Below are 24,786 nucleotides of genomic sequence, written 5' to 3' on the forward strand. Positions count from 1 at the left end.
TTGTAAAAACTGCTGGTAACCAACTTCTAAATCCCTATGCTAAACAACAATACCCCCATTACTAGCAATAAATCTTCCTACCCCCCTATTCATTTTCGCTCTTGCCTTATTAAACAGTCAAACACCCATCGCCACCATGTTCTAGCCACAATCTCCAACCACACCACCAAAAGTTCCAGAAAGGCCACTCTCAAACGAAGAAAACCCCACTTTATATCATGGATCAGTTCCCTCATAGACCTAATCCCCAAACCATTGCCTCCAGCATTACCACTAACTGTTGACCCTCCGGCCTGACTCCTACTCTGCTGGGCCCCCAGCATACATATGAATGGCCAATGATCCAGATCCTAAAACAAATAAAAGAAAACACAAGTACCACAAATTATCCACTCACAACAGCCCCCCCCCCCCCACATCTTTCCACACCCCCATTAATTAGTTTCTGTTAATGAGGCGAAACATAAAGCTGGTAATGCCTAGATTCCCACCTGACATCTCTTTTTTTGGCCTCCTCCCCTACACCCCACCTGGCTGCCTCTGTGGACGCCTCAATCCGAAATGAATGTGATGCGTATTCACCTTCCAGCAGGCCCATGCTCCAGAAACATTTTTGAAAAACCGCCAGAAACTGAAACCTGGTCGGGACGCTGGCGGATCAGGTAAGTAGCGATTTACTATTGTTTCCTATAGGTTTATTTACCCTAAGTGTGACTCGGGGTTACCGCTTTTGGCATCTTTTTTCCGCCCAGGAGTTTAATTTCATCCAAATACCCAAAAAGCGCCGAACAAATCTCCGGCACCTTCTCGCCAACCACACTTGGCAAAATAGAAAAGGCTTGCAGCCAATTGGCAAATGTCACCAGAATAAGCCTATACTGCCGGGCCTCCTCATCCCCCCTCTTACCACCTGATGCGAAACCCCTATCCACATTAAAATGGTCCAGAGGAAGTAGTGTATATATGTCCACATATTCTCCCTTCCAAATTTTTTCACGCACTTCCTGCCCCTCAAAGGCCCCTCAAAGCACACCTACACCTCCCCACGTGCGCGGTCACCCACAATTACCTGCTCTACCTTCAACGTTATCATGCTGCCCGCCCTCTGACCTACCATCCCATCCCCAATAGAACCACACGACCCCTGCTGTTCCAAAGAAAAACCCCTTTGCAAACCTAATTCCCTGACTGGCCCCCCAACCCCAGTTACCAACTCACCTGTACTCATATCCCCCACCCCCCTCCTCCCTGCCTGTATTATATCACGCAGTAGTCCCCTAAAACCCTCCAGTACTTGGGGAACTCCACCAACTGTACCCATGCTTCCCCCTTCGCCTAGACCTCCATCTAATACACTCCCCACATTCCAACCACCCACTGGACATATAGCAGATCCCCCCTTAACCCCCCACTTTCCCCCCCCCCCGCAGTCTTACCCCTTCGCCTTTCATCCACTCCGCCTGTGGGCCCCATGGCTGAAACTCCAGGCGCATTGTACAACACTCTCGGTCTTCTTACAAATCTTCCAGGATTTCACCATTCAACAAAGAATCCTGCAATTCCCCTTCTTCACAGGGGCCAGCCGCACCCAGCCTGAGGGCTGGCACCACCGAAGCCTGGCCTTCTGCATACTGCTTCTGGTATTCTATGGTACCTGCCAACATCTGGTGAAGCACTTCTGGGTGCGCCATTGCGAGAACCTGTTTTCCGTATTTTGCAAGACGCCACCAGCGCCATATTAATAAAGCCGACTCTGCCTACAGCCGTCAAACCTCCCGAGGACGCCGCTGCCATTGGACCCGGAACTCCCGCCAACCTTCCTCCGTCAGGACCTGATAAAACAGCCCGTAAGTCCGAGGCCCGACTGGCCACACCTGCTTGTCTTCTCTTGCCCCTATCACCTATTGTTCTGTCCTGTTCTAATCTCCTACAATTCCTAGCAAAACTGTTCTGCCTCATTTTCCCCCTTTGTCTTTCATTTCCTTTCTTACCCCACTTATTGGTATATCAAATAACCAATCATAAACTCTTAATAACTGACCTTCCCTCGAAAATCTCCTGACCTCTTGGCCTTCCCCCCACAGTCATGTTGGTCCATGCCTCTCTCCCCTCTCGCAGGCTCAAGGGCCTCTATGTCTCTAAAGATGCAGTTTATGTCTGATTTAGCAGTAAAAGAGTTTCTCATTGGCCCAAAGCAGCACCTGGTTTAGCAGGGAAAGCATTCCTGAAACGGTGTAGAATTGAGTAGAGACAGGTAAATGTTGCCCCAGGATTCAGTGCTTCAACATGACAACAGAGTGCTACATGTGCTACTGTGTATGTTTACAGGGAGCATGTTGAGGTCTGGTATACCTTTGTAGACACTTGCCTTGTCCAGGTCAGGACTGCAAGAGCACCATGTGTATAGATAAAAACCCAAGGAGTGTGTCCTGGCCTTGGAAACAGGCCCTCAAATATATAGTAAGGGTTAAAGCTCTAAGCATCAGTTAACTCACATATTTAAAAACGTGAATAACTAGGACTAATATTAAAGGTCTGATTAGCAGGTAAGATGGGGACGAAGGTGATTTAGCTAACCAAAAGATCTACAAAGCCTCTGGCCTACATGGACCATGAACAGAACTGGAAAAGGTCAAGAAAGATTCTGAGAAAAAATGTAAGTCATTAAACCTGGAGCCCCTCACCTAGGTGAAGCATATGCACTGCTCACCATTCTGTCAGTTGGTGCTCCCTTACAAAAGATGCCCCCGAAGACACAGTACTCATTCTCGAGCATGCGAAGAAGAATTTTTTTACCTATCAAAGGCTGGTAATAAGTAAGGGTAGTAAGAAAAATCTATGGTCATTACAGGACCAAAAGTCTTCTTATATCTGTATTAAGGTGCCACATATGCATATTATCATAACCAAAAATACAAATTCCCACAAACCTGGGTAGAATGAATTAGAAACAAAATTAATTGAAAAATCATTTTCAAAAGGGTATACAATTAAAATCATTACTATATTAAAAAGGATATATATCCTACATCATGTTACACCTATACACTAAGTACTTAAGACATGTGAATACAAAAACTGGTAACGATACAAAGCCAGTACCAAATTATCATGCACACATAAACATGGTGACAGCCATTTTGATCCAGTGACGCATTTCACGGAACCAATCGGCTTCATCAGACCATATATTCAGGCCCAACAGTGTGTCATGACAAACATTACCTGTCAAACCTTTCCCAACAGTTCACATATACATGTGTTCATGGACACTTTTTATGGAAATATGTTACTGTAAGATGAATGTAGAAGCTACACAAAGATGATCTCATGACTTTTGTTCACTTTTCTCTTTATTTCAATAAACTTCTTATTAGCACATGAACTAATTGGTTCTATTTACTGTACATAAGCCCCACAATTAAATACAGACAGGACTAGTCCATATGAAGGTGAAAATGGTGCCAAAGAACACTTGTGGTCATTTGTTAGGGAATATTGGTTGTGTTGAATAGCCAATTACCTGTCAGTAGGGTTACTAAAAACCAAATGTGGTTGTAGACAAGTGTTAGCATTGATATTTAAGAATTGTCTATATTACTATTTATTCTTTTTTGTTCTTTAAACTATATTACCTTGTGTTATCTTGCTTATACCCTAATACAATGGTCTCAAACCTTTTCGGACTACTAAACTTACTGGCTCAAGACCATGCGCGGGGAGCCGGGTGTCACTCAGAGGGGTGACGTCATGATGCCAGAACTCGCCCATTCTCCCATCGCAGGTCTGAGCCTGCGATGGGAGAGTGGGCAGGTTGTGTCACCACCTGCCCACATCCCTGAGCCTGGGATCCGCACGGGCGACATTGTCTGCGGCTCTGGCCGTGTGCGTCCCTCCCAGCATGGTTCTTCTCCTGAACACGCTCGGGGGTGCACCACCGGTTGGCAGCCGTTGTCCTAATAAATTGAAAAAGGTTTCACCTTATTTATCATTCCTTATATTCTAACCACACCATCTAAATACTCTCTTACAATAGATTGTAAGTTTACCACCTTTGGGGTCCCGAAAAGACTATGTTCTCCAAAAAAAAAAAAAAAAAAAGCATATAAGATATTAATACATTTCTTCAAAGATGGTCTATTGAGTTATTAGTCAAGACTCCAAACATCTAAATAGGATTTTTTGGACTATTTTTAGTTTTCCATCAACATTTCAAACAATTAGCCTCTACTTTATGAGTATGGGGAGATGATGTAAAGGTAGAAGGTCATTATACCCGACATGTTTCGCATTATGGGCTTCCTCAGGGAAAGGTGAGACTCAAAGAGTAAGCTGTAAGTATAATAAATACACAGGAAGAATCTTATAAAATACTACTTTATACATAAACAAATGAACAACAATATAATTTATACAGAGCTTATAGTACAAGGTAAAATGTTCAGATTCAGCTGAATTATATCTGAACATTCTACCTTCTACTATTAAGGAGAAACTAATTGTTTGAACTGTTAATAGAAATCTATTGTTTAGCAAATTGTCCAAACAAACCCCACTGAGATATATGGGGTCTTGTCTAGTAACTCGATTGAAAGTCTTTGTATGAATGAATCTTATGTGCTGTTTTCACTTTGTGTGAACATATAATTTGTTACCATATTGCCTCTTGCCAACAAAAAAGCCCTGTTGTTTTCTCACTCTTATATATCCCTTATTGGTTATTTACCCAGGTAGACTAATTTGCCATTCTGTGAGGGTCTTTCAAAAGGTAAGCATCTCTAGTGACATGAGCAAAGGCACTATGTAACCTGATACACTTTTGTGAAAACTCAAGAACAGCAGTCTGCAGACACAGCACTAGAAGAGGAAGTCACTTTGGGCAGTATTACGGAAACACAAAATTGGCAGGACCTGCAACAGATGCTGCCATGGTAGTTCATATCTTATGATGCTAGCATGTTTACACGGCAAATCTTGGTATTTTTAGATTGTATATGTTACTAGTGGTAAGGTAAATTGGCAGTTTCATTTTTTCAAAATTTTTAACATAAAATGTCTGAAAATGTTAATAAAAAGTATCCCTATATATTATGTACATAAATATCCATTACAAATAAAAACACATACTAAACTAAAGCTAAAGTACATGAACTTTGTAAAGAAACAATAGCTGAATCAATGCATTAGTTCCAAAACAAATCTTGAATTCATTACTGCCAATCTTTACCCAATGTTTACAGTAATTTACAGAAATAATACAGAATTTGGAACCGAGTAAGAACAGCAGACAGCAAATGTTCACGCTGGACTGACAGTGCTTATTAACCATTTTACTAGATTACACTGCTTGCTGAGACAATATGTCCTTTCTTACTAAAAATGAGTGTAAGAATCCCTGCGGGAGAAGCCACTGCCTGACTCAGATGTCACTCAAAGAATTTAGGCCACATTCTGAATTTCACAAATGGATTTGCCAGTAATTCTTGTTAAAAGTGACACTCTTGACATATGGCCATTGGCCATTTTTAAAATCTAGCCCAGGCTCATTACAAGAAATTACACAAACCATATAGCATATTAAAAATTGTAGGACTATGCATATTCACATACCAACACATTTGTGCTGTTCTTGGATGCCAGCTTTTTTATTTTATTAAGAAAGAAATCAATAATACACTAAAAATTTATCCAGCTATTTTTAGGCTGCTCTACTGGAATGCATATTTAGGTGCACTGTGCCCCTTATCATTTTAAGATTTAAGGCATAACTCCAGGTAAGGATTGGCAGATCTTGGCCGTAGGATTGTATAATACATTCTTCCTACTCGTCTCTTCTTGTCTATAAGGAAATATTTTTAGGAACAAGCCAATGGGAACCAAGTGGGATTAGAGTGAGTCTCCCACAAAATGTGGAGGCTCCAAAAATGCCATTGATTTTACCTAGTTTGTATTGCCAACTTGGGACGCTTTGTCTGTGTAAACAAAGGGTGTGCACATCCTGCAATACAAAAAAGGCTTTGCAAGAGAAAAAAACGCTAATCCCCCCCAAAAAAAATCTACGATGGCCCACATTTCATGCCAAACCTCTGGAATACATAGGGGACAACTAAGTTGGTCATATACACTTTCAGATGCTAAGTATTGTTACATGATTTCAAGGTGATTCTTAGGAACATTTCAATTAGGAAAAACCTTAGAAAAAAGAGCATATAAATAAACTACATTTGGAAATTGTCAGTGGCAGTCAGAGGAACACTTTTTAATAAATGTATTTAAAGTGACTATACTACATTTTTCAAAGTAGTTATACATGTAAATAAGTAAGACTTATCTATCTGCGTTGTCAAATGCTGCTCTTTACCAAGATAACTTCTCCTGAAGCCTGCATAAGAACCAGTATTTCTGAGGGTGTTGGTTCCCGGTCTGCTGCAGATCTAAATGGTTCTTTTTGCCGATTTCTATTTTAGCACTTTTTTCTGTAATATGGAGATCAGCAAGAGACTTGGCAGTCATTTTTTTTCTTTGCAGGCATGGTTTTATATTAAGGGAGAGTACAGTTAAAAGGTCCCTTGAAGAACATCCTTCACTCACCAAACTGGGTTCTCTCTCAAAGAAAGAAATGTGGGTGGGCCTTTAGTTATTCACAGAAATAATTTCCTGACTTTCTTGTAACAACACATAAAATATAATAGTGTCACTAAATTGGTATGTGATTGCACCAAAGGGGCAAATTTTACTAAGAAATTGCTTACAGTGCATTTGGGTTTCTGATTTGTCAAATAAACTACAAATTTTGCTGCAATAATTAACTGAATAGCATGTAATATAGCTGCAGTTAAATGAAAAAAAGACCCTTGGAACTTCATAATAATATATAAACTCCCTATGCTCAATGATTAAATGAGAATCTATTATTTAAGTTTTTTTAATATGCTACTAATTATTTTCTCATAATTAAAATACAACTATACTCACTTATCAAAAGGATTATATGAACTCATTTGTTCCTGTTGTCTACCTGTTCGGCTGCTTTTCAAAAATGTTCCAAAAAAAAAAAAAACAGTAAGCTTTACTGTAAAGTAAATTTCATTCTGAGTTCTAAGCTAGTGATATAAATAGTGAGGACTGGATTTAGCACTTTCTATGAGTTGACAAGCCCTTAGTGAATTGGAATCTTTTTTTCTCTGCATATGTCATACACAATAGGGTTGATTTTATGCCAAGACCACGGTAAGGTGCTAAATGCCAACCCTGAAAGCTGGCAAAATGTCATGACTTTAATTGAACTGTCTGGAAATTTTCAGTGCAATATTTGAAGGTTGAAGCTTTCTTTTTTTATTCTTAGCACACTATAATGACAAGCATTTCTTGTGTGATTTTACAAACTTTGGAATAGGAAATAATGACATGTTCAAGCGCTATTATTACCTGTTACACTAGGAACACTTGATTCCGTCAAGAAAAAGAAGTTACAGTTGTTATTAACAGCTCATCTTTCACCAAGTCATGCTAACATGTAATTCATATAACTTTTGAGAAAAATTATAAGTGTTAGCATTTCTTTAGCTTTTCATTAGTTAAAAAGTAGTTTGGCACTGTTCCTGTCATGTTACAAAACACTACAGGCAACTTTTTCTTCTGACATGCAACCGGTACTCCTAAACATATTATCATAGCTTACCAGCAACACAGATTGTTATCCTTGCACTGAAAATAGAACTGTGCCCAGGCTGTTGATATTCAAATAATTATGTAATCTAAACCAGCAAAAAAAAAACCATGAAAACAAAATCCTTGCTGACATTTGTAAAAGCAGGCACTGTGGAGTATTAATCCTCAAAATGTGCAACCAGATCCTTTAGGACCCATCCTGTCAAACACTAACTTGTATTGTGTTAAGGAAGCCCATTTAAATAGGCTACCAGCAAACCTGAACTGGACAATCTTGTTATCTTTATTATAAATATCTTGTATTCATATAGCGCCAACATATTATGCAGTGCTTTACAAAGTCATATCACTAGCTCTCCATCAAAGGGTCTCACAATCTAATGTCTCTGCAATTATCATTTGTCATTACCAAAGTTTAAGGTAACGGCAGCGCTGGCTGCATTCATTAATCAGCTCAGTGTGCGATCCCCAGCACTAGAGGTTAAATGGGGACAAGTGGTTAAATGGGGAGATCACACACTGAATTCCCAGGGCTGTATGAACAAATGCAGCCCTGAGAATCCACTGCAATCCTGGGGCACTAGAGTTAAATTAACCTCTAGTGCCCGGGGATGGCAGTGGAACTGCAGATGAACTCTCAATGGAGTTTCTCCATTGAAAGTCCATCTGCAGTTCAGTTCCCATGGTCACCAGGCTGATAAGTACAGCCCTGTGACCATGGGAACTTTGCGTTCTCAGCTGATTGGAGGCACGCGAGGGCCTCCTATCAGCTGTGACTGCAGGCGAACTCTCAATGGAGTCTCTCTGTACTTATCAGCCCAGTGACCATGGGAACTGAACTGCAAATGAACTCTCAATGGAGAAACTCCACTGAGAGTTAAACTTCAGTTCCACTGTGATCCCCGGGCACTAGAGGTTAATTACCCTCTAGTGTCGGGGATTGTAATGATTTCCTCGATCTTCCGATGGTTTTGCGAAATCGGTTCGCCGATTCACCAGAAGTTTTGCCAGAATGCAAGAGGCTCATCCCTACTCTGAGCCACCGTGGTTCCATTTACTATAAAGAAAAGTAGCTGGTGGACAGGAAGGCGGCAGGGAGGAAGTCATGAGAATAAACCTTAACAACTTTATGGCTTGTATAGTAATTTGTCAGGATGAATGATGTATCTATTTAAGGCCAATTTATGACCTATTTACTGCTTTCAAAGTTCAAGGTCAATCTAGTTCTGCTAAAAGGGAGAGTTCTGTTTTATTGCCAAATTGATTAGTACAATGCAAAAGCAAATTTGCCTAAAATGATGTGCCATTTTAATTAGCTACACCTCCACCGCTGTATATCTGGTACCCAGAAGGTGGATAGATGTACATATAAGTATGGGGACAATTGCAATGGGAATTTTTGGGTATGACTGCTGTATAGTGTAGATCATAGTGGAGAAAGCAAAGGATGAGCACCATTGATGTTGGTTGATCCACTGACCAAACATAAAATCGCCATTTTCTGTCAATAGTAAGGAACAAAACAGCAGATTTTAACACAGCACAAGAGAGATCATATATCCTCTGCAGTGGCAGATTTGTTGGATAACAATATTGCCTCAGGACTGTGGATCTGTGCTTGCAATATAAAGAATTACTGTACCACCTAAATACCACCATCTGATAATTATATCTGTTCTTTTCTGGACCCCATTTGGCTACATTTGTTGTCATTAATCTTTTTTTTATTCATACACAATGCTTTTGGGGAAAACACTATATATATTCCGTTTGATGGTTTATTGGGTGATACATATTTATTATAGGAAGTTTGGCCCTTGTGGAAGGGAGCTATTTAATAGTTTTTGTTTTTGGTATGGTACATTTTAAAATGCAGAATAAATATTGAATGATATATGTATATGTTTTTGAATGCATCTTGTTTTATACATTAGCCACCTTAAATTGTTCCAATCTTTCTGAAGAGATATTGGCATGGTTTAGACTTTATACCCCCTTAGTAACTGCATGGACTGTTGAATGAGGATCATATAACAGTAGGCTTAAATACAAAATGTTCTGCAGCACAGGTAAGAATAATTGGTGTTACAGATAACATTTTAAACATGATGGGAAAACGCTGAATGTATCAATCTATTTTAGATTGAAGATAGAATACATCAAATGTTAGTGGAAAAAAGTAGTGTGTATGCATTTATCACTAAAAAGCTTCCACAAAATAAAGCATTACTTCAAATAAATAACTGCCAGGTCAGAAAGAAAATCATCTTGGGAGTTATGGATTTAAACTGTGTTTACCTTCACCCTAATGTTTCTCCCTCCATGAAACATAATGGTTATTATTACACATGTAAAACATATCTTGAAAACTTGGTTGAAATAAAGAGAGGCTCGAAGCCTTAAAGAATAGGCGCAGGGCCTGCATGACAGGGTGGGAGGCCCAGACCGAGGTTAGTAGGAGGTTAAGAAATTGTGTGAGTTGGGAGGAGGTCGCTGGGCTGGTGTTGAGTGGGAAGTAGGAGGAGTTAAGTAAAGAAGCGTTTAAAGAGGGAGAATCAGAAATGAATGTCCCTCTTTTAGCAAGAAAAGTTTTTGCCCACCCACCCCAGTTTGTGGTAAGCTGTTTTGTGGATTAGGGGTTGGCGGTTGGGGTCTTGGAGGGCAAAGATCCAGTGGATAGTATGTGGTTAATTTTTGGTTGGGGGGAATTTTCATTGGTGGGGTTCCCCTCCCTACTTATGGTGTGCGGATGTTTAAGGCTCTTTAGGTGCGGTGCTGGGCGGCTAGGGGCCACGATGGAGTGGTGGAAAGTTTAAATTCCTGTTGGGCAGATTTTGCCTTCCGAGACTTGCTTCCTGGTTGTTTGGGTTTAAATAAGGCTGGAATTTATGTTGGTTCATGGTTACATTGGTTGATATGGTGGGAATTAGTTAGCTAGAGTATATTAATCGGGGGTTATTTGGTTATGTTTATGTTTGATTATGTTTGGTTAGGTTATGGAATGTAAATGTGTAAGCTTTGTTATTTATTGGTTATTTACTTTATTATGGGTTTATTTATTTTGTTTTTTGGAATGGTTCATTTATTTAATAATTTATGTTAATAAACGGCGGCTTGCCAGCCATTTTATGTCCAACTTGTTGTCTGTGTCCTTAATGGTTAGGAATAGGAATGTTAAGCAGGGGGTGGGGGTTTAAGGTGTAATTACCTTTAAGTAATTAAAGGTGGTGTGGTGGTAAGTATTAAGGGAGGGATGGAAGGTCTGAGCTACCCTAGTCATGGTTAATACACAATTCAAATATTCTTCTATCTGGCAAATCATATGTAACTCTGCTCAGCTGCGTAGCCAAGATAATTGCTATGTAAGTACTATGATACAGTGTTAGTACTTTCTGGGTAACCTCAATGCTCATTGGACGAAGGTCATGATGCAAATCTAGTGCACTGGCTATATTCAGAGAGAGTTAGGGATGTTAACTGTTTGGTAATTCAGTGAAATAGATGTTTGTAAAAAATTAGATTTGCCGAACAGCAATGGTAAACTTTTATCCAAGTTTCTAGGTATGCCACTGATAACAGAAGTGCAAATCCCTTGGCAGGTGAAAGAATAAATATACTATTACAACCATGTATTTAGCCATAAGCTTGGAGGTTTGCCTTTGATTTCTCTGTAGTCACTGGTAAGTTCAGTGTGGTGGAATGTTGGATAAGATGCAGTATAAGATTAAGCTGTAATTGGGACTTTGACTTTAAAGAGATTATCTCTAAATAGTATTATTCCAGACTGACAAAAAGACTTTGCATAATATAGGCATAGCTGAAGATTTACATATATTACCTGTTACCTGTTAAATCACATCATTGTTAGCAGTAGCAGAGGAATAAATGGTTTTAGCCATATAAATTCCTGATTAAATGCCACACACAATACTTTCGAGATTTCAGCTCATATCTTTATGCTACGTACAATTTCAGTAAGTGTGACCTAATAAATATTAAAGGTTACATTTACAGATAAATAAATGTTTACCGCCAGCCTATTCATTAGGCTGAATATATCAGCACTGACCTTTCTATTGATTTGGTTATTAAAGCTAAATTATAACTGGGAATAACAACAGAAGCTTAGAAGCAGAAGACAGAGCATATATTCTGCTAAAATGGAATCTCACAAACACCCAGGACACTTAACAATAAAAATATCCTTAAAGTAAAAAAAAAATCACTTACCATTCTTCTTGTAAAACATGATTTCCCCCTTGAATTCACTCTTTTCCTCTAGTGACATTTCAATTTCAAGTGTTGTCTGTTCGTTCGTTTCAGCACCATATAAAAATTTACAGCTGCAACTCTTCTGCATGACTTCCGTTCGTGCAAACCCAGCAAGCTCACAGAAGCCATCTGAACAGTAAACTATAGGGAATCCCTTGGCCACCTGAGCATTTGCAAGAATGAAGTTGCTGTCTGTAAAACAAAGGCAAAATGAAAAAATGTATAATATGTATATAAAAAACACATTTTGTTTGACACATTTGTTTTGGTGGCAACACAATTCCCTTGTTAAGATATGTTTATGCATGCATCAATATGTTATCAACATGCAAGCACGCTACTACAATTAATGGTTTATAATATTATTCTCTAGAGACACACTAGGAACACAAGTTGAACTGTGAAAACACTTTTTACAATCTAATGTTTAAATAAAGGAATAGCCTCAGAACTACATGCCAGCTTTTTGTCCCGTATAGATTTCAGACTTTTTATCAAACAACGCTCTGACATTTCCACTGTTTAGGACCAAACAATATGTCCACTGCCCAGGGTGCTGACCAAAGCCACACAAGTTAGTAAAACAGATCTCCACTTTAAAGATAAACTCTAGGGGTCACCTTAAAGTGTGCTCTCCCCCCACCTCTGTAGTGGCCTCTTTTAATAACCTTGACCCAGCAATATATATTTCCTCTCTTTAGTCTCTGTGACATCTCTACACGGGCTGCAAACGATCTGTTTCTGGGAGGCAGAAAGGTAAACTCAAAGTCTCTAGCCAGTGACCGAAGAGGGATTGATTTCTCTACTTTCCAGATCAAAATCTTACAACTGTCAGCTGTTTCATAGATAAGAATCCGCACAGCCCCCTCTCTCCTGTGTTTTATACTGAACTCTGGGCAAACCTAAAATGTGCCCCATACCTCCCTCCAATAATGATAAGCTAATCTCCTAGACAGATCAGATTGGGAGGAGTGGGCTGAATGATTCTCAAGATAACAAACTGCAGCTTCTAATGCTTGTTGTGTGAAGTGGAACTAATCACCTCCTGGAGGGGAGGGGATATTCAAAATGAATCGTACGCCTAGTGTGACATAAAAGGCTAGCCATTTTTTGTGTGTTGGGATTATTTCTGGTTATGCCTTTATTGGAGCCTTGAAGTTCCCTTATTTCCCTTCCCTGTGACACCAAGAAGAAAAAAAAGTACTGTAAAAGACCAGTAAAAAAAAAAAAACATACAATCTTGTGGAATGTTTTAACCCTTTCCTACAATGTTGGAGATATCTTTTGGCAGGAGGTGAGGGGAGCCTTGAAAAACAAAAAGCAATTTGAATCTCATAGAGGCGTTTACCCTTCTTCACACCATACCTCTTGAAAAACATATTGTGATCATTTTATTAGTAGGCATTACTTTGTATTTTTTACTCTTTCCTGTCCAAAACAAAAATATTAACCAATAGCTGTAAAAATAGCCTTAAAATAGGTTTCCATTTCCTTAATATAATTAGTACATGGGTTTGTGTAAATGTGTTTATATGAGAGACAGCTGTCATGTTTAATCTTTACCTGTTGTAAGACAACTAATCTTCCCCGTACTATATTTATTTTCAACTGGTTTAACTTTCGAAGAATGGAATACACCGTAACCAACATATGCTTCTACATTCCTAAATTCAGAATTTAATGCTAAAGTTTTCTGTTCATAAAAACACAGACAACCTTATTCAAAAGAAGGATATAGTATATGACCTTTTTTCTTTTTAGGTTTGGTGCCTTTTATCACCTCAACTTTTTTACAGCTTTTCAACAATTCTTTATACGTCACAGAATGAGCCTTCTTCAAAGATTTTTCCACTTAAAATATCTAACTACCTTCAAACATTCTGATATTTCAAAGGATGCTTCCCTAGGTTATAAAACCCATCTGAAGATGGTTTTATGTCTGCTGGTCATTCTATTTATCTTTTAGCTTAAGAACATAGAACACACACAAATTTGACAGAACCCAGTGTAATTCAATTAGTTATTACCTTGTCCCAGAGATTTTCAGAGTCACAGAGGGAGCGGCAGCCGCTGCTCTCCAGTCGGCTTTACTAGCCTGTGCAGGGGAATCCCAGGACCAGCCTTAAAACCACGAGGGAAGGGTTCCCACTGCGCATGGACACCAGAGGCTGGGGGGAAGCCCCATACGTTGACAAGGAACTATATCTACCAATTCAGCACAATACACACCTCTTTCTTTTTACATTTACTCCCCACATTGAGTGAGTTTGACTACCTTACTCTTTTAACATACAGATTTATATTTACCCGGGATATTTTGTCCTTTTACAACATTGGTGACCTACTCAGAGAGATCCTTCATTCGGGCTAATGTAAGTTTCCTCATCTAGATGTTTCATTCCAGCTATAAATGTTTTACTACATATTTCAGCCAAACTAAAACTCAGGAATAACTTGACACAATAACTTAAATATTTATGTACTATCAAATAAATACATTATCATTTATTACAATAATTCAGCCTATTCTGGGCAATAACTTATTGTACTCTTATTTTCTTTTCTATACGTCTGTTCATAATTAAATCATAGGAAAATTGACACTATCTGTGGATATGTAAAGTATTTAAATGTTAAACCCTATATCTACTTGCTGGCGTATATCATGCTTATATGACACATTAATACTTACCTGTGTTTTATATTGTACCTTGACCGCATGCTATATTTTTAACCACAAACACACAGCTACCCCTGAAGAAGCCCACGATGGGTGAAATGCGTGGTGTTTTCCAGCTGTGTGGTAACTCATAGTATCTCAGCTCTATGCGGCCCTGCTATAAATGATGATGTTAATATACTATGTAGGTTACCTATGTATAGTACTACTCCTTATGGCCAATGTTTGAACCTTGAATTAAAAGGTCTTGGCATACAACTATTCTGTATATTCACTATTGTATTTTGTGAAATTTTATACTCAATACAATACGGATCTTTGCCTAAAAAAAAAACCTTCTTGTACATTTGTCCCTTGTTTCTGAAAGATTATGAAAGATGTATATGGGTCAACCAGGATTCTCATGTACACAGACAGTGAGGGTGCTTCAGGTTTTTTTGTCTGATATAGAAAAAAAAAACACTGCTTCCTCAGATCATGAAAAAATCATCTGGGTCTGGGAAATTGGAGCTTCTAGATCGCCTTTCTAGTTACCAGGCATCGTTAATTAGTCTCAGCTGTCCATAGGCCTTTTTTAATAACATTCCTTATTTATAAAAGAAAGAAAGGGAAATAATACTGACATCAAACAAGATATACATCATGAAGAGGCAAAACAGGGCTCACAACCACCTATATCCACAGAAACCTTTATAATATAATATATATATATATATATATATATTAAAAATCTGTTTCAAGTCAGATTCTTCAACTTTCAAGCCATCCCCTTTATCCACAACCTTGGTTATGGCCTGTTTAACCTTAAAAAGAACACAGAAAAATGGCCTTTTAACCTTGCAATGTTGGTAGGCAAGGTTTGTATCAGGGCTCTTAAGTCAAAATCCCTAATGTCTCCCACATTTTGATGCCCTGGCAGAAGAATAGGGGCAGGGTTAACAGTGCCACTTACAGTAGGAATAGAAGACCACATTGAGTCAGAAAGAGAGGTAAGAGAATCAGTTGGGCTAACACAGGTATCTTGTGTCTCAATGCAGCCTAAAGGAGAGTCAAGAAATAGACTGGACCCACTAGGACTAAAATAGTGTCTGAACAGGCAGTACCATGTTCTGACTAGGCCTCACACTATTCGGTTGATATGAATTATGCATGACTCAGATCTCAGATCTGATCTGATGCAGATCTTTTCCAACAAATTCAAATCAAATCTCCCTTACCACTTGTTCCTTGAAATCCAGTTCTTGCCCACTTTCTGTTATTTCTTGCTTGGCTGTTATATGTATCTGGTCCTTGCGCTGTTCTAGTTATTTCTTGCCTGTTATTTAGTTGTTGATAGCTGTTGTTGTATGTTTACGTTTTGTAACTATTTTGTTTGAACTTGGAATTATTCAGCCTTGTTTGCTGTGTCTTGTATGTAATCACTTAATTGACAAGTTTCACTTATCCCCGACATTGAGTCTATATTGTGTGTGCTGCCACAGCTGGTCTTCCTGCTGTGTCTGCTGGGGAAACACACTATGCTTCATTTTGGTTTAAAACATTATCTGATAAATTTACTGCTCTCTCAGTGTTGAATTTCATTTTGGGCTACAAACCTCACAAGTTTTTGAAAACTCTATTGTGTTCCGTGCAGAAGAGAGGTAAGCTTGGTGTGTCAGATTTTTAAAAAGATTTTTATGCAGATCATTTGAACACCTTTGGACCAGTACTTAGCCTCAGGAGCACTTTACCCTTTTTTGCCCAGTATTTGCATAGAGGAGGTAAATGAGCTTGTAGGCTGTGCCTCCAATATTTTACGCTCTACGTATGGGGGAATTTACTGTACATTGCCTCTACTGTCTCTGTTTGTTTTATATAGTGTATTTAATATGTTTCTACCTTTGTTTGTAACAGTTTTACGTTTTTTAATAAACATTTACTTAAAAATGCATTGAAAGAAAAAAGTATTTACCATGAATTTATTTTACCTATGTAAAATGCATATACAGTATAATTTTGAGTAATTGCATAAAGCTGTAGTTTATTTTAACATCTGCAGTGATTTTGTTAGCATGATAAGTTTGGCATCAGTTTTTCCAAATAATTAAACTGATAGTGGGATTACCATTGTTTTCACTGCAATGAAAATTGTGCCGCCTTTATGATCTAAATTGAAAGAATGTAATGTGGCAGTTTACAGCCTGAGGGAATTCTTTGCCTCTTTCAACCTCTTTTAGAGAATACATTTCTTACAGGTTTGTCAGTACACTCACAAGAGTGATTTTATCTTATTTAAAAATTGTAACGTGATATAAATTGGTTTTATTAGACATAATATTTTTAGATGGATGTTGGGATAATTGCTACATTGGCTACGATGTATAATTTTGTGCATGTAGTTTCTCTTTTACAAATCACACATCGAAAATGACTGTAATTTTGATTGTAACGGAAAATTTCCGTTCAAAAACTGACTATGTAATCTCTATTAGTTGATCATTCTTCTATAAATTTTGTTTTTAAATTGCTTTAACAGCATGTAACCAATGATTAGTGCACATATTAGAGGAGGATAATGCACAAAGCACCAGCTATAAACTGTAGTTAAGATATTTTTATTTTCATACCCTACTTTTGTTTTAAATGTACTTTAGTCCCAATTACAAAAATATCTCAAACAAACTAAAGACAGCTGTTATTTTATTATTTTTTTCATAATGATCCAGCTGTCCCTTTTTTCCAGAGTAATATTGGTGATATACAGTACCCCATTAGAAAAAATTCTGTTGCCTTGCTTTTATGTTAACTAACTAGTTTCAATACTTCTGGAGTTTTTTAACCCCGACATACTAAGCTCAATAATTAACTAAAATTTCAGAACTCCCTATCTGCCAACTTGTTTTTAGTTTTGACCCGAAAATCAGTGTTTTAAAAAGCAGAGAACAGTAACAACAGCTTTCAGGTTTTCCTCACTATGCTTATTTGTTTTATAATAAATATTTCACAAAATACCTGGATGCATTATTAATATTATTATTATTATTATTAATAATAATATTAATAAACAGTATTTATATAGCACCAATTTATTAGGCAGAGCTGTACATTTATTAGGGGTTGTAAATGACAGACAATCTAGGAGATTGTGTTTAATGCACAAAATATGACCTACAATACATAAACTATGACTTACTTAAAGTGACTCTGCAGGCACTACAAATACAACTGAAAGTTTGCAGCATTAGAAGAGCTAATATACTTGTTTTATGGCAGTACTTGTCTTCTACCTTCCTAATCTGTTTCAGCCACTAATAAGTTCATTTCAAAGATTTAAGAAATATTGTATGCCTGATTTCGCCACCACCTCACCTTTACATCCCTGTATTTTGCTGTAGTATAGAAGTAGGACTGATGAAGCATGGGACCTGCTGGGGGACACAGGTATCAAACATTGCAAAGTGCTGAATGCTTTATAATCTGTCAGTATTTGAACAGAGGTCAAAAAGAAAAGGCTAAAATATATATTTTAGTTTATTTTCTTTGTGATTAACACAACTTTAAATATATCTTATAAAGTTGTCCATTACCAAGGATTCTTGTGTTTCAGGTAACCAATGTTAGATGACAAAAAATAAAACGTGTTACAAAAATGCTCAATATATAAAAATAAAGTGCAACGAAACAAAGATGGAAAGCCAAGTTACATGTTTGGATAGTAGAACTAGCAGTACTGAAAATATCTAATATGTACACTTTGCCTCCTACTTACTATAAGGTACTTACCTGCCCAGCGTGCCCTCGGTGTCCTCCGGGATCGCGGGCGGCGTGGTAGAGAGTGCTGCAGCAGGCAGTGTGGTCGAGGCTGCCGCTGCCCTGGTCGCAGCACGTCTCTCTGCTCCAGCAAAGGGATCTGTTCTGACCGAACTACTGGGATGGGCATTTTGAATACCTGATAATGCCCTCTGGTCTGTGTAACATCCCCGGCGGTCTTCCAGGAGTTCGTAAATGTCGTTTTCTTGGACTTTCTGGGGAAATTTGTTATTGTATTTTGATGATATTTTAATCTACTCAACTGATCTCCTCCATAGAACTCAAGTGTGCCAGGTCCTCCAGAAACTCCCCAAGAACTGCTTCTATGCAAAACTTTCGCCTTCGAGGTTCGCCTTCGAGGTACGTGAGGTTGCTTTTTTGGGGTACATTTTGTCGGACCACGGGCTGGCCATAGATCTGACCAAGGTCTCAGCAGTGCTGGAGTGGCTGCAACCCACTGATCCCAAGGGTCTTTAGTGCTTCCTGGGCTTCGACAATTTTTACAGAAAGTTTATTCGGAACTTCTTCATTGTCCACTCTCTGACAAACCCCACCAGGTAAGGGGTGGACTCCTCTAAGTGGACTCCGGAGCCATTTGAAGTTCTGAAGAGGGCTTTCTGTTGTGCAACCATATTGGTACATCCTGTGCCCACTCTCCCATTTATCATAGAGGTGGATGCCTCAGAAGCAGGCGTAGGAGCAGTGCTCTCCCAGTTCTCTGGACAACCAGAGATTGCACCCATGTCTTCTTTTCCCGGAAGTTCTCTGCAGCTGAACGTAATTACAATGTTAGCAATAGAGAACTTCTGGAGGTTAAATGGGCTTTTGAGGAATGGAGGCATTGGCTGGAAGGGGAGGAACACCCAGTGACGGTTTATACTGACCACAGGAACTTATAGTTCATCAAAGGGGCTAAACCTCTTAACCGCCAAGCCCGTTGGGCCCTGTTCTTCACGAGGTTCAATTTCCAAATTACCTATAAACCAGATTCAAAAAACTTTAGGCTGATGCCCTGTCCTGTGTATCCCAGAAGCCGTTTTCCTTCCGGAACCATGCTCCAGCCACATCTTGCCAGCACTACCCAAGTTGCCCGCAGCCAAGTAATTGGCCGATTTATTTGTTCTTCATGTGTTCCGTCTCCATGGGGCTCCGGAGAATATTGTTTCAAACCAGGGGTTCAGTTTGTGTTGCGGTTCTGAAGGGAGTTTTGTGCCCAACTGGGCATCGAACTCTCCTTTTCGTCAGGGTTCCACCCCGAGATGAATGGCCAGACTGAACAGACCAACTAGTTATTGGAACAATAAGCTTTGTGTCCAGATGCCAGGAGGAATGGGCAGACTATATCCCCTTTGTGGAGGTGGCCTATAACAATGCAGAGCATTCCTCCACCGTGGTCTCTCCGTTTATGTTCGTTGGGGGTCGGAGTCCCAAAGTCTCCTCTCTGTCGGATCCACCCTCTGATCTTCTAGCCCTTAATGATTGGGTAGAACAGTCCAGATCTGTTTGGAACCAGGTCCAATGTAATCTCAGAGAGGCAGTAGCTCAGCAGAAGTTGTTTGCAGATCGCCATAGGTCCCCTGAGCTCCAGTTCCAACCTAGTGTCTACCTGCAATACTCCCCTCCGCCAACTCTCAACCAAGTTAGGACCCAAGTTTATCGGTCTGTTCCCCATATCAGAAAGAATAAATAGAGTAACTTATAGAGTTAATCTTACCAGTTCCGTGAGAGAGGTAGACACCTTCAATGTTTCTTTATTAAAATCTGCTGCCGACTCTGCTCCCCTTTCAGATCCCCCTCCACCAGCTGAGGTACAGGGAACACCAGAATATGAAGTTGAGAGAGTCCTGGACTCTGGTAAGGTGCATAACTCCCTGCAGTATCTCATTGATTGGAAAGGTTATGGACAAGAGGAGAGGTGCTGGCCTACAGCGTACATGCGGAGGAACTTGTGTCGGAGTTTCACTGGGATCACCCGGAGAAACCCCGACATGAGGGTCCTGAGGCCCCACCTGAAGGGGGGGTAGTGTAAGGTACTTACCTGGCGGGCGAGCCCGCGGTGTCCCCTGGAATCGTAGGTGGCGTGGGAGAGAGCGCTGCAGCAGGCAGAGTGGCCGCTGCCCTGCTCACAGCGCGACTCTCTGCTCAGGCGGAGGGATCCCTTCTGGCTGAACTACTGTGAACAGTGAATGTGAATAGTGCTGCTCACGCCCCCAGCACTTCTGCGGGCTTGCATAGCATGTCCTAGGGGTCCTCTGTGTAACCCTGTGCTTGGGTGTGTTCTTGTGTTGATTAGTCTTGTTAACCTCTGTTGTGTCATCACCAGTTTGGACTTTACCCGCAGTTACCCGGTCTGATATTTGACCTTGTATGAACTCTGCCTGCCCTGACTTCAGATTTGTTTCTCACTACCCTTGCCTGCTGCCTGCCCTGACTTCGGAATGTTCCTTACTACGCCTTTGCCTCACCCACCTGTACCACACATTATCGGACTGACCTTTGTGTATGACCTTGGCTTGTTTCTGGATTTCGTAATAAAACTTGTTGAAAGGATTCCTGGTGTTGGTACAGGTTTGTGCGCCCGGGCGCATTACAGTTACATACCCCAGGACTAATTTAGGTATCAGCAAGACTTTAGATAATAGTGTAATAATCCCCCAAAAAATGTAGGGTTTGCTAGTATAAGATGAGGTAGAGAACTATGAGCCCCACAGCTTCAACTCTGCACCTATTAACCACACAGCCATCATGCTAATGTTCAATTAGACCAGAAATATTTTCATGCTTTTTAGTATCTGCTGTTGTAAAAATACATGTGCAGATGTCTAACTATGGTTCTGTGGAATATCATTTACTTGCATGTAAAGATAATTATTTGATTGTTAGCTACCAAAAAATTTGTGTCAGTTTTGACAGTTTTAAAGCATACAGGAGAATATATTTTATAGGCATATATCATGATTAACATATGATTTCATATTTTATTATTAATCAAGATATTACTGTCAAATATTTCATTGTTACATACTGAAAAAAGTCTGCATTGATGTACAGTATTTCAAAGCAGAGAAGTGAAAAGGCTTCAGGGTTTTTTGCAAGCTATTTTCTCCTTTGCAAAATAGTGTTTCAAGTTACCAAATCAGCAGGAAAAATAAGCAGGTCACTTCATTAAAATACTTTATTGCTACAATTTTACACTATTACAATGACATTTTTTTGTATTATTATCTAAATAGATATGGATTTTAAATTCCAAGAATAAGCTCCAATTTGAGACTCGGCTCCAGGAAGCAGTACCAAGTCATCAATAGATAAAAGAATTAAAATAAAAATTACTATTTATCCTCAGCATTCAGCCATCACTGATGTACAAATCACCAGTGCACATTTACCTTCTACAGTATATGCTTATAACTATTTACCTTTTTAGTCATAGACATCAGCAAAGCAATTAATTAAAAAACAAATTATCGCTAACTAACATTTAAGTTATTTACTCAAATATTATGTTGCTTTCATTTGCTTGGGATATTCTTCATTTACGTATTGGGATATTCTTCATCAACATTTAAGTTTGCTGTAATATTAGATTTGTTGATGATTAATAGGAAAGATTGGATCAAGAGAACAGCTGGTTCAAAACTTTTAGTTTTTCATGAATATTTTTATGCAGCTCTTTCTGGTTTATGATTGCTTTTATAGTGCAAAAATAACAATAGACTGCTTTACTAAATTCCCCTTACTGGATGACCAAGAACTAAAGTGGAGATCATACAATCGAAAACAACTCCTGTTACAGCAAAGCATAGAAAGTCAGAAGACATAACATGGTGGGGACTTCAGAAGTGTTCAGTAAGTAGTCATTTAGTGATCTGGCTCAGTGGATTACTGAACCACATCATAGGACCCCTGTACGAACTAGATTTTCACCAGGTGGGTATAATAGTATAATAGGGTATAGGAGTATAATGGGGTTAGGTTCCACTTTAAACACTGCACTTAGTCTAGTGAAGTCTAACTTAGACAAAAAAAAAATGTTAAAACTATTACTTTATATAAGTTGTATGGAGATATAAAATGCCCATATATAGATCTTCCTCAGCCTGGGCGTTTTTAGTGAGTTATGGATCCCCAAAACTGATTTATTGCTGATCTGTAAAATTTCTAAATATAAATCCAAATTCTTGGTGATAAACAGTGAGGATGTGATGTTGTGTTTGACTTGCCTCTGCCACAATACAGAAAAATGTAAGCACTTGAGAAAGTTTGTTTAAAGGTAGTGACAGTGTGAAAAAATATAAAGTACAGGAAATTCCAACTTTATATTTTATTGTGCAAGAAGTGTAGTGGCTTGATAAGCCTACAAGCAAATGCTGCACACATTAGACAACAATTTGTAGTTGCAGATACCAAAAAATCGATCCTATTTACTTTTTAATTTGGTATTTTGCATTAAAAACATAACATGAAGAATAGGACTGGTGACATAAATAGTTCTGCCTTTTGGAATAATAGGTGAGCAACTTTAAATCCGGACTTCTTTCAAATATAAAAGACACAAATTCTTGTAGCTAGAAATTTACTGATATTTTATGGTCTATTTATATATGTGTCCTGTGCCTAATACATTATGTTGGTGTGTTGTATTAGGCAAACCATACATTTAAATGAGCTACCCGAAAAAATGTATACATATATTATAACAATGCAGGACACATGATAGTGAGTGACTGTGCATTTGGGTGCACTCTAATCTAGAGGTATTGGTAAGGTGCGGTGGTTCCATTGAAAATTATTAGCAGTGAAGAGCATCAGTTCACACAACAAAACTTTTCATGTTTAATAATTGAAATGACCTGAACTGACATTTGTATCTGGATATTCCAGTATCCTTAAGTTGCTTAGTGAATTTATTTTCTACTTTTGCTACAACCACCACATCAAGTGAATTAACGCATGAGTCCTCTGGGTCCCTTTGTAGTACCCTTTCTGTACCTCCTGAAATTGGATGAAGTTGGTTTACAACTGATATTATTCGCACGCCCAACTCTAGGTAACTTTATTTATGTTTAGATAAAGTGGGAAAGGGTGATGAGCTTCTTTCTGGGTGTGACTCAAATTGAAGAATGTCCCTTCCTGTATCACCTGGACCATACAATGCTTACATATTTCTTTATGTTGGCAAAGAGACAAGTCATACACGGCAGCATACCTTCGATATCTGATCGTGGATCAACAAGAATAAAAATCTAGGGACAAGTGACAACAAAAGAGCCATTTATATTCAGCAAAATGAGAATTAGAATTGCAACTCACAATATAACTATAACTCACAAACTTTGCCATTTACACATAGGGGTCACACAAAAAACATTTTAAGTATCATGCATTTTAATCAATAATTCTATGTTGAAGAACCAAGACCTACCTTAAGCACTTACATTTCCACATGACCACACAATCAAAATGTATGTGCTAAAAACATGAGGCATGACCTGGATGTCCTGGTTCTAAAACCAGACCGTTATATTCGTACCGATGTTGAGTGCTATTCCTGTGTCACACTGACACTAGACAGCCAAAAGTGCTGCATTTATTCAGGGTATTGCAGGGCAACCACAGGAAGTGGATCTTTGCCTAAAGATCCTGCTTACTAGAACCTTGGTTTCTATTCTCTGCACTATTCTGGTGCATGCAACAATATACTTAGCCATTAAAAGGACCTGTCACCTGCTTCAACCTGAGCTCAGAAACACTCAAAGCTGTCCTGCTATTCAAACCAGGCCTCCCAACATGGTAATTCATAATACTGCCAGCTGGTAAACTCTAGCGTGCACACCGGAGTCTTTCTTGAGACTGTGATTAGCTGGATAGTGGCATTACTGGGGTTGTTAGTCAGCATTCCTTGGTGTTTGGGTTTATGTAACCATATACTGTTTTTGTGTTGTTATATTTCTTTTTTAATACTATTTCTATTGTGTTTTGTAACCCCCTTTATTTTCAGCCCTTTCACATAAAACCAGGTCTGTTGTCTGCATGTTGTCACTGGAAGTTTGGGATGGAGCAGACTTATTACATTCACAGATAACACACAAGGGTACTTCTCACGGCAATAAACATTTGACAGGGCTTCTAACCGTATTCCTATTCCTAATCTAATCTAAAACTAGGCAAAAACCATCTTTGCCATTTGTACAGCTTAAATAAATGTAAACTGTGCAGAAATGTGTAATGTAAATACATTTTCTAACTTCTTAAAATGAACCTAAATCACATTGTAATTAGCAAAACAAAAAATGATCTAGTAACTGTTGTGAAAAAAAAGGAAAACTAAGGAAGCATTTTAATGCAGATCACTTATGCCATCATGAAATCAG

The 24,786-nt window shown here is 38.8% G+C and overlaps 1 protein-coding gene across 3 annotated transcripts in view; it reads right to left on the reverse strand.

Annotated features, from left to right (window-relative positions):
• KCNH8 (potassium voltage-gated channel subfamily H member 8) overlaps positions 1-24,786 on the reverse strand; it is a 221,496-nt gene that overhangs the window by 92,287 nt on the left and 104,423 nt on the right. For all 3 annotated transcript variants that reach the window (XM_072412427.1, XM_072412426.1, XM_072412425.1), the window contains exon 2: positions 11,902-12,135. In XM_072412427.1, coding sequence (XP_072268528.1) covers positions 11,902-12,135 — 234 coding nt within the window. The remainder of the gene's footprint in view (positions 1-11,901; positions 12,136-24,786) is intronic.

The sequence above is a fragment of the Pyxicephalus adspersus genome, chromosome 5, assembly GCF_032062135.1.
Source record: "Pyxicephalus adspersus chromosome 5, UCB_Pads_2.0, whole genome shotgun sequence".
In the NCBI taxonomy this organism is placed as follows: domain Eukaryota; kingdom Metazoa; phylum Chordata; class Amphibia; order Anura; family Pyxicephalidae; genus Pyxicephalus; species Pyxicephalus adspersus.